The 10,985-nt window shown below is 46.9% G+C and overlaps 2 protein-coding genes across 2 annotated transcripts; both read right to left on the bottom strand.

The window, feature by feature from the left end:
• Window positions 1-4,523: 4,523 nt before the first annotated feature.
• On the bottom strand, window positions 4,524-5,834 carry LOC140877418 (uncharacterized). Its single transcript, XM_073280953.1, has one exon. The coding sequence runs from the start codon at window positions 5,832-5,834 to the stop codon at window positions 4,524-4,526; it is 1,311 nt and encodes a 436-aa protein (XP_073137054.1).
• Window positions 5,835-5,900: 66 nt separating this feature from the next.
• On the bottom strand, window positions 5,901-9,008 carry LOC140877417 (uncharacterized). Its single transcript, XM_073280952.1, has one exon. The coding sequence runs from the start codon at window positions 9,006-9,008 to the stop codon at window positions 5,901-5,903; it is 3,108 nt and encodes a 1,035-aa protein (XP_073137053.1).
• Between the last annotated feature and the right edge of the window lie 1,977 nt (window positions 9,009-10,985).

Here is a 10,985-nt window from a genome sequence, read left to right as displayed (position 1 = left end):
TGGGTTGGTGATAATCGTGGGGATCATGCCCCTAAAACACGGGCATTATATAAGTCCTGCAGACCTGGTTTTCCGGGCTCCTGAGGCTACTGGGCTACCTTAATACAGCCCTACCACTCCGGGTCATTCGTGGCCCGGGCCTCCTGGCTTACCGGGACATCACTACTCATCCCAAAAATAGTCGGGCTAGAGTCTTAATCGCTGTCCCGACTTACAGTTCCGCCACCCTTGCTTTAATACAACCCTGTAATCCCTGACTCTTTATGTCCCTGTTCCCCGGGGCATATGTGGCTCTGCTCCCCTGTCTTGCCGGGGCATCACTACTCAACCCAAAAATAGTCGGGCTAGAGTCTTACTCGTTGTCCTGACTTACAGTCTTGCCCCTGGCTGTTCAAAGACTTGCTACCCCGGCCTTGTGGGTGTATCGTCCAGTAATGTCCAAAAATTCTAGGGCTGACGTTAACCCTAGAATTTTGAAAAGACGGGCAGGTGTCAGAAGACGTTATCTGTCCTTTCGACTGCCCGCGTCATCATTACGCTGCCCGGTTCAACTTCCCAAGATCATCCTTATCCTTCGATCATCTTTTCATCTACGGCCAGCATTAAAGCTCTTCGCCTATAAAAACAAAACCCCCTTCCTTCACTTTTTCTTTACCTTCCCTATTCACGTATTCCCACCCTGCTACTAAACTTCTCCGGCTCCGGCGACTCCGCGTAGCAAGCTTGCTTTCTTATGTAAGTTTTCTGTCTATCTTACCTTAAAGTTTCCTTGTCCTTTGAACATGTCGAATTCCACATCTTCAACTTCCGGTGGCCACGTTCGTGGCTCTTCTGATATAGAATCCGAGGCCTTACGCCACGATTCTCCCCCGCCTGTCACCTCCCATGTCCAATCCATAGTAGCTCCCTCCTCCTCTCGTCCGAAGAAGGCTAAAATCGGGCCTTCTAAGGACAAGGGTAAGGCTAAAATATCCGACTCTGGGCCTCTCCTTCCTTTGCCCAAACCAAACCCCGAAGGTCCCTGGTTCTCCCACTTTACCAGTACCCTCCGCCCAGAATCCATAGAGGAACTTAAGCTTATGGGTAACATTCATCTGGCGTACTCGATTCTCATTCCGGGGCCCCTAGGCCGGGCTGACCAACCACCCGAGGGGTTCTATACCTTCTTCAGGGAACAGCTCCGGAATGGGCTTCGTTTCCCTATTCATCCCTTTTTATTACAAAATTGCTTCTTTTTACAAGGTTCCTTTGAACCAATTTCATCCCAATGCCTTCCGCATGATGGCTGCCACTTATGTTCTTTTCAAAGCGAACAACTTAGCCATCACCCCTCTCATCTTTCACTACTATTATGTCTGTCGTTTCACGGAGATGGCTTTCTCTTTGAATGCCCGGCAGAATGCCCGATTTCTAGATGATACCCCGTCCTCGTGGAAGGGATGGAAAGAAAGATTCTTTTATATTCAACTTCTTGGTGCCCGAACCAGGCCTACCCAATTCTTGACGGCCCTTCCTCTTCAACCCGAGCTCCCTAAAAATTATAAGTTGGAGGAACCCTACCTCCGAACCCAAGAGCTAGTGGAAAACCAGAAGTTTCCTTCAGCCCCTCTCCTGGAGGAAAAAAGTTTGAATGATTACGGGCTGGGTGCCCGGGTAACTGATCCGGTTGACCGAATTATTGATGAATATGATGAGTCGGCCCCAGTCCCTGGTATGCTTTACTGTTACCATGTATTTGCTTCTCTTACATGCTGTTTCTAATGTACCGATTCTTATCATTTTTGCGCAGCATCCCCAGCCCCGCCTAAGAAGAAAAAATCTCGACGGATGAAGCAGGCCTTTGCTCAGAAACGGGCAGCCGAGAAGGCAGCTGCCCGGGAAAAGGAAGAAGCCAGGGCTGCAGAGGCAGCGAGAAAGGCCCGAGTCCTTCAACTAGCGGAGGAACGCAGGGCTCAACAAGCCCTAGGTGAGGAGGCTGCCACTGCAGTTGTCACCCCCGAGGTCGCCGCTCCTTCACCTTCTGCCGTACCCTTGCCAGTTCCATTTGTGGAGGCAGGGTGGACGAATGAGCCGGCTCCTTCTGCTGCCGGTCCCTCCTCCCCTTTGACGCGGAAGAGGAAAGCCATAGAGGAGCCAGAAATGGTCATTCTTAGTGACCCAGAAGAGGCGGCTCCTTTCTCTCCCTCTTTCCCCCCATTGACCCCCTTTTACCAGGCTGCCCAGGGATCTAGTCCCTTCGGTGCGAGGGAAAATATATTCCAAGCCGGGGCCTCTGGCCGGGGAGTGCGGATGCTGAAGGACCTCTTGACTTCTGCGGAGCAGCTCCACCTGTATAACCAAAACCCGACCGTGAAGTATTTCGAGGGCACCAACCGGGTTATATCCGTAAGTTTACTTCTCCTAGTCTCGAACGTGTTCTGTTTCCTATTTCTAACACCTCTGCTTTCAGGGACTGCATATGCTGGTGGACAGCTATGAAGATGCGACCAAATTTGGCCGGATTGAGACTGATCGGGCACACGTAGAGGCTGAGAAATCTCGGGCTGCCGCGGAGTTGATCAAAAAACTGGAACAAGACTTGATGATGGCACAACAAAGTCATGATCAAGTGGCGTCTAGTCTCCGTTCAGCCCTGGAGGCAGCCGAGCAAAGTCTTCACTCTGCTCAGCTAGACCGTGCCCGCTCTGAGGCTGATCTAGGGCAGGCTCGAGATGCTCTAGCCACCACTACGGGTGAGTTGAGGGCGACTGAAAACCGAGCTGCAGAGGCTCAAGCTGAAGCGGCCAGTGCGAGGGATAAAGCGGAGAAAGCAGTGTCAGCTCTGGAAACTCGCCTGAAGTCAGAGGAAGAGCTCAAAGCAACGTTCCTATCTTCTGCTGAGTTTCAAGAGGCAGTGGTGGATAGATCGTACACCTTTTTCCAGGTCGGATTTTACAAATGCCGAGATCAATTCGAGGAAGCTGGCCTATGGTCTTTTGACAAGATAGATTTTCCCGACTTGGATAAGGCCATCGACTCCCTCCCCGCCACCCAAGGAGCTGAAAATGCGAAGGCTGCCCCGAGTCAGACAACTGCAGAAGCCGGTCCCTCTAATAACCCCGCACTTTGAATTATTATTTGTAATTGGGCCGTAGGAGCCCCTCCTCTCATAATCTGTTGTCAATGTAACTCCTCCATTTTTGTTATTCATTATTGAATGCCTGATATATATAAATAAAAGAGTAGGTAATGCCAAGGGATTATATATGCCTTGGACTTATGATGGGTGCCGGGGCCTGGAACCTCCCGGGCTTATATAATGCCAAGGGCTTATATATGCCTTGGGCTTATGATGGGTGCCGGGGCCTGGAACCTCCCGGGCTTATATATGCCTTGGGCTTATGATGGGTGCCGGGGCCTGAAACCTCCCGGGCTTATATAATGCAAAGGGCTTATATATGTCTTGGGCTTATGATGGGTGCCGGGGCCTGGAACCTCCCGGGTTTATATAATGCCAAGGGCTTATATATGCCTTGGGCTTATGATGGGTGCCGGGGCCTGGAACCTCCCGGGCTTATATAATGCCAAGGGCTTATATATGCCTTGGGCTTATGATGGGTGTCGGGGCCTGGAACCTCCCGAGCTTATATAATGCCAAGGGCTTATATATGCCTTGGGCTTATGATGGGTGCCGGGGCCTGGAACCTCTCGGGCTTATATAATGCCAAGGGCTTATATATGCCTTGGGCTTATGATGGGTTCCGGGGCCTGGAACCTCCCGGGTTTATATAATGCCAAGGGCTTATATATGCCTTGGGCTTATGATGGATGCCGGGGCCTGGAACCTCCCGGGCTTATATAATGTCAATCCTTCTTTTATGATAAAACTCCTTCATTAATAAAACATGAAATACAAATCATTACACAAAATACTTCTTCAAATGTAAAGCATTCCATGGTCGCTTGAGGGGGCGTCCCTGGCCATCTTGTAGGTACCAAGTATTAGCACCGACTTTTCTGATAAGCTTATATGGTCCCTCCCATCGGGCATCTAGCTTCCCTACTTCCCCTGCTGGATTAACTCTTTTCAACACAAATTCTCCCTCTTGGAATTCCCGAGGCCTGACCTTTTGATTATAGGCTCTCATCACCCGAGCTCTGTAGGCCTCCATTCTACGAGCCGCCTTCTCTCTTCGTTCTTCAATGAGATCCAATTCTTGTGCCCGGGCTCCTTCGTCTGTGTTCTCATATGCTTAAATCCGAGCTGAAGGCTGTCCGATCTCTACAGGCAAAATAGCCTCCGACCCATATACCAGGCTAAAAGGTGATTCTTGTGTTGCAGTGTGTGGAGTGGTGCGATAGGCCCATAACACACTCGGGATCTCTTCAACCCAATCTTTCCCCATTCCATGCAATCGCGCCTGTAAAGATCGAACAATAGTACGATTGGTTACCTCTGTTTGGCCATTAGCTTGAGGATAGGCGACCGAGGTGAAAACCTGCTTAATGCCCATCTCGGCACACCAGTCTGCCAATTTTTGGCCCTAAAATTGCCTGCCATTATCCGAGACCAGCTTTCTTGGTAGCCCAAATCGACATACTATGCTTTTCCATAAAAACTTCATCACCTCGGCCTCTGTTATTTTCGCCAAAGGCTCTGCCTCCACCCACTTGGAAAAATAATCAACAGCTACCAACAAGAATTTCTTCTGCGCCCGGGCTAGTGGAAAAGGTCCCACTATGTCCAGACCCCATTGATCAAAGGGGCAGGATGCCCATATCGGATTCAAGTTGCTTGCCGGGCTATGTTGTATATTTCCGAACCTCTGACATCCTTCACAAGACCGGGAAATCTTGGATGCGTCTGCCTGCATAGTTGGCCACCAATATCCTGACAGCAACACCCTTCGGACCAGACTCATAGACCCTCCATGGTTTCCACAACATCCCTCTTGCACTTCCCGCAAGACATATTCGGTTTCTCCTTCCCCCAAACATTTGAGCAAAGGGCCCTGGTAGGAACGCCTATACAGGCTTCCTCCCAAGATAGCAAACCTGTCTGCCTGTCTTCGTATGATCCGGGCTTGTCCTTTGTCCTCCGGGAGGTTCCCCTGAGTTAGGTACTTGACAATCGGGGCTTTCCATGTGTTTACTTGGAGGACCGGCTCCCAGGCTTCTATGGCAGCCACCGTTTCCCTTTGCAGAAGGGATTCTCTACTATCACCTTCTCCCGCGGCCGCTCTTTTAGCCAAGGCGTCTGCTTCCATATTTTCTTCCCGGGGTATCTTCTCTATACTCCAAGTGTTGAAACTGGCCCCGAGCTCTTCAATCATCTTACAATATTTTATCAATTTCTCCTCTCGAGTACAGAAGGTTTTGTTTACTTGTTGAACAACCAACTGAGAGTCCGAATAAATTATGATATGACTTACCCCGACATCCCGGGCTCGTTGCATCCCCGCTATCACAGCCTTGTATTCAGCTTCGTTATTGGAGGCCTGGAAGTCTAGCTTCACGGCTATCTCAATCTTCTCTTGGGCAGGTGAGATCAGGATGATCCCCACACCACTGCCTCCAGCACCACTTGCTCCATCTACAAAAACCCTCCATACTTCCTCTCGGACAAAAACGGCCACCTCTGTCAAAAAATCCGATAAAGCCTGGGTTTTGATGGCCTTACGTGGCTGGTACTCAATATCATATTCTCCTAAGTCCACCGACCATTTCACGAGTCTTCCCGAGGCATCTGGATGAGTCATAATACGCCCCAGGAGGCTATTAGTAAGAACAGTTACCGGGTGAGACAAGAAATAAGGTCTCAATTTCTGGGCCGTTATTACTAGAGCCAAGGCCATCTTCTCAATTTCCGTATATCTAACTTCCGCCCCCTTCAAAGCATGGCTGACGTAGTACACAGGCCTCTAATCTCCCTTTTCCTCTTTTATCAAGACAGTGCTGACCGCCTTTTCTGTAGTGGATAGATATATCCACAATCGTTCCCCTGGTTCCGGCTTAACCAAGATAGGCAAGCTAGCCAGATGCTCCTTCAACTCCTGAAAGGCCTGCTCGCATTGCTCAGTCCAGCCGAACCTCTGGGCTTTACGCAACACTTGGAAAAAATGATAGCTGCGATGAGCTGATCGAGCTATAAACCGGGCCAGGGCTATAATCCGGCCGGTTAATCGCTGTACCTCCTTAATAGATGTTGGTGAAGGCATTTCCCGTAACAGCTTCACTTTTTCAGGGTTGACTTCTATCCCCCGTTCAGTGACCATGAACCCCAGAAACTTGCCACTTTTCACCCCAAACATACACTTAGCCGGGTTCAATTTGATCCCATATCGCCGAAATGTCGCAAAAGTTTCCTCCAAGTCGGGTAAGAAACTATCCCGGGTCCTGGACTTCACCAATATATCATCCACATATACCTCCACATTTCGGCCCACCTGTTCCCGGAACACTCTGTCCATCATCTGCTGATACGTAGCTCCCGCATTTTTCAAACCAAATGGCATCACTACGTAGCAGAAAGTACCTCCCGAGGTGACGAAGCTGACTTTGTCTTGATCTTCCAGGGCTAAAGGAATTTGATGATAGCCCTGGTATGCATCCATGAAGCTCAGCAACTCACAACCGGATGTGGAGTCCACCAACTGGTCAATTCGGGGCAGAGGGTAACAATCTTTGGGACAGGATTTATTTAAATCCCGGAGATCCACACACATTCTCCACTTCCCCGTGGCCTTTGGTACTAGCACTACGTTGGACAACCAAGTAGGAAATTGTATTTCCTTGATGTGCCCGGCCCGCAGTAGCTCGTGAACCTGCTCCGCTATCACCTTATCCTTCTCGGCCCCAAAATGCCTCTTCTTTTGTATGACAGGTCGGGAACCTGGGCTGATGTTTAGTTTGTGTTCTGCCACCCGAGATGAAACTCCCACCAAATCACCCTGAGCCCAGGCGAACACATCCTTATTCTGAATGAGGCAGCCTCTCAATGCTTCAATCAACCATGCGTCTAAATCCCGAGCTATTTTAACAGACTTCCCTGTTTGCCCGGGCTCCATCTCTACCTCTTCATACTCTCTTCCCCCCAAGGCTCCTACCTTTCCATTCTGTTTTGCCCTCTTGTAGTCTATCTTCACTGTCTCGGCATAGCATTTTCGAGAGGAAGGCTGATCTCCTTGAACTTCTCCGACCTTATCTCCCACTGGGAACTTGATATTTTGATGGTAAGCTGAAGCTACGGCTTTGAAAGAGTTCATAGCCGGCCTACCCAAGATGACATTATAGGAAGAAGGTGTTTCCACTAATGTGAATCTTGTCATGACCGTCCTCTTCTCATCTCCTGATCCCAAGGTGATAGGCAGCAACATTTCCCCTTGGGGTTGGACAGTGTGCCCGGCAAAGCCATACAAGGCGGTTTTTACCGGGCTCAACTCATATCCCTGCAAATCCATCTGCTCGAATGCTTCTTGAAAAAGGACATTCACTGAGCTTCCCGAGTCAACGAACACCCTTCGAACATCATAATTGGCGATCCGAGCTTGTATAAGCAAAGCGTCATTATGGGGTAAGTTTACTCCCTCCAGGTCTTGGGGTCCAAATGTGATGATTGGCCCCGCCCCCTGCCTTCCTTCCTCCACCCCTAAGCTTTCCCTCCGAATCCAGGCCTTCCTAGCCCGGTTGGAATCTCCATCCGTAGATCCTCCCGATATCATGTTAATGATACCTTTGGCCGGCCCATCCCCAGATGTTTTGTCTTTTTTTTCATGATCCATTTCTTGTTTTCCTTTTTCCCGAGAGCTGGTGGCATCCCGGGGAGGAATCGACGTCTGTGACCCCCGAAACCAAGGCACGCTTCGGGGCTTTTTTGGGACCGGCCTACCATCTCTAACATAAGGCAGTTGGTGTCTTTGCTGCAGAGTTCGACACTCACTGGTGTCATGAGTGCACTCTTGATGAAGTGCACAGTACTTCCAGAGCTTCTCCTTAGAAACAGGGGTCTGCGTGTCCACCCTTTCTTCACACATATGAACAGCCTTATCTCGGGTCCCTTGGTACGAAGCATACCGGGACAATCGCCCCATGGGATCATGGTTCTCTCTGCTTCTTCCTTGTTCCCGGCCTCCCTCCCGCCAGGCCACCTCCTTTTTCTGCCTCTGAGCTTCCTCCTTGTTAATGTATTTTTCAGCCCGAGCCAGCAAATCTTCGAAGGTCCGGGGTGCTTTTTTCACCAGTGATTTGAAAAATTCCCCTTCCCGAAGACCTTGGGTGAAAGCCGTGATCTTGGTCTCCTGGGCACAAGTCGGGACCTCCAAAGTAATTTTGTTAAACCTTTTGATATAGGTTCGTAAAGACTCCTCTCCTGACTGCTTTGCTTCAAAAAGGCTATAAGCAGTTTTCCTATACCTCTTGCTACTGCCGAAGTGCTGCAAAAACACTTGCTTGAATTTTGCAAATGATTGAACACTCTGGGGCTCCAACTTCTCAAACCATCTTTGGGCAGAATCCACCAAAGTGGTTAGGAAGACTTTGCATTTGATCTTATCTCCATAGCAATGTAACATGGCTACATTTTCAAACCGAGCCAGGTGCTCCTCTGGGTCTGTGCTCCCATCGTATTCCCGGATTTTAGCCGACTTGTAATTTAGTGGCAAGGGTTCCTCTATCACCTCCTGTGAAAAAGGGCAACCCGGAATTTTGATAGGGCAAGCCATTTGGGAACCCCCCTCCTCCAACTTCTGTACCTTCCTCCTGAGCTCATGCAACTCATCTGCCATGGACGGCTGTATTGAGTTCATCCAAGAGCTTTCTTCTTCTTCTCCTTCTTGAACCTGGGCAATAGGGTTTGGATTACCCTGATTTCCTTCTTCCTCCACTGTTATGTCCTTTGATTGTGGCTGCTTTGCAGCTATCAACGACTTCCGTACCACATCTTGGACAAATGATTCTAACTGCTCCAAGGGAATGGTAATATTCCGTCCTGGCTGATGGTCTCCAGGTAATGTTTGATCATGAGAAGCCATATCTACGTCTATAGAACAAGCTTCCCACAGACGGCACCAATGATGATGGTTGTAAAACAGGGCCCGGGCTATCAGGATAGTGTTGTGGGCCTGACGTGGTGACCGGGCTAATGGAAGTAATATATGAGCTGTCATTCCTTAATCAAGATGAACTGCACACCAAAGAAGGGGATAAAAAGCGCGTTAGTGGGACGCCGGAGGAAGTTCCGGCGGGGCCACTCCGATGCTTAGTTAGACTTAGAAATAGAGTGGGCTTTTTAGAGAAAATGAGTATAGTGCTTTTGAAATTTAGGTGAACATAAATATCTGTGACCAGATATTTAAAGGCCTTGGAGTGAGAGTGTCACTCCGCAATTCCAGGGTAGTGGCCACGATCTGGATCGTGGGTGTGGTAGTTGCCCATGTTTGCCTGTCACGTACGATGAACCCGAAAAGCTTGGGTTGGTGATAATCGTGGGGATCATGCCCCTAAAGCACGGGCATTATATAAGTCCTGCAGACCTGGTTTTCCGGGCTCCTGAGGCTACTGGCTACCTTAATACAGCCCTACCACTCCGGGTCATTCGTGGCCCGGGCCTCCTGGCTTACCGGGACATCACTACTCATCCCAAAAATAGTCGGGCTAGAGTCTTAATCGCTGTCCCGACTTACAGTTCCGCCACCCTTGCTTTAATACAACCCTGTAATCCCTGACTCTTTATGTCCCTGTTCCCCGGGGCATATGTGGCCCTGCTCCCCTGTCTTGCCGGGGCATCATTGGACATGAATGTTGACATGGATTTTTGAAAAGAAACTGGAATCATTTGGAAGAAAACACGATGATTTTTTGGTAACAATTTTTTTAAACCAAAAATAGAAAAGAAAAATATGCAAAGTTACGTACTAAAAAACGAAGAAACATGCAAGCGCGGATTTGGATCCCCTGTTGTGGGGGAATCCCATAGAAAGGGATGCTGTGGAGGAAACGGCATCAGCCCACATGCTTTTTACTTTTTTTTTTCGGTTGGTTTTCTTTTCTTTTTTTTTTCTTTTTCAAATTTTGTAATTTTTTTTAATTCTTTAACTCAAAAATTTTGTTTTTCTTCTTTATTTAAAAAAAAAACTAAAAAACAAAATTGGTCGTGAATAAAACAATTTTCCTTTTCAATTTTTAAATTTTATTTTATTTTAAAAAAAAACAATTTTTTGCCTCCAATTTCTACATGTTCAACTCGTCTATTCTTTTTTCTTTTCAATTCAAGTTTTTTTAAATTTACAATAAATAAAAGAAAATTTTGAAATTTTGGGACCTAAATATTCGGGTTTCTCGAATCGAGTTTTTGCAATTTTTCTCGTCTAGATTAATATCGAGAGAAGATCGGGAATAAAACTTTATGCCGAGGGGATTCTCGATCCCTTCTGAAATAATATTGTAATATATTTTATTAATAATTTTAATAATAGATTGAGCAACATATTATTGTGTTTCAACACATATAACAATTAACCGTCGACTTAATTTACGTAATTTTTTATTGTTGGAACGATCGTACAATAGAATCGCGAAATGATATTTTATTTTGGTGATTTTTTTAAAAATTAAATTAAAATTTTAATTAATTCATATTTATAATTATCTAATTAGATCAAATATTTAGAATAAAAGATGCTGGCAATCTATTTACTAAAATTTATCCATTAATTTTTATCATAATATTTTATTAATAATTATATGATATCGTATGATGTTCTTTTTGCGAAAAAACTTGAAACATTATCATAAATATTTTAATATTATATGCTTTAAGTCGAATATTTATTTTATATTTAATATAAATTTTGAAATAGCATTTTTTAAATAAATAAGCATTTTTTTGTGTTTTTCGAACGAAATCCTGAAAACGAAAAAAAAATCAGAATTTATTCTCCCTACCAGAGAGATTCCGAATATTCGCGGTTCAGAATATTCAAGTTTCAAAATATGTCGGGTTCGCGTTC

Source organism: Henckelia pumila, chromosome 2 (genome assembly GCF_033568475.1).
Source record: "Henckelia pumila isolate YLH828 chromosome 2, ASM3356847v2, whole genome shotgun sequence".
In the NCBI taxonomy this organism is placed as follows: domain Eukaryota; kingdom Viridiplantae; phylum Streptophyta; class Magnoliopsida; order Lamiales; family Gesneriaceae; genus Henckelia; species Henckelia pumila.
The sequence above is the reverse complement of the archived record's forward strand: the minus strand, read 5'-3'. Positions and strand labels throughout refer to the sequence as shown.

What these genes read in the sequence shown, in the direction of transcription:
- LOC140877418 (XM_073280953.1), bottom strand. Translation starts at nt 5,834, where the DNA reads ATGGCCTTGGCTCTAGTAATAACGGCCCAGAAATTGAGACCTTATTTC.
- LOC140877417 (XM_073280952.1), bottom strand. Translation starts at nt 9,008, where the DNA reads ATGGCTTCTCATGATCAAACATTACCTGGAGACCATCAGCCAGGACGG.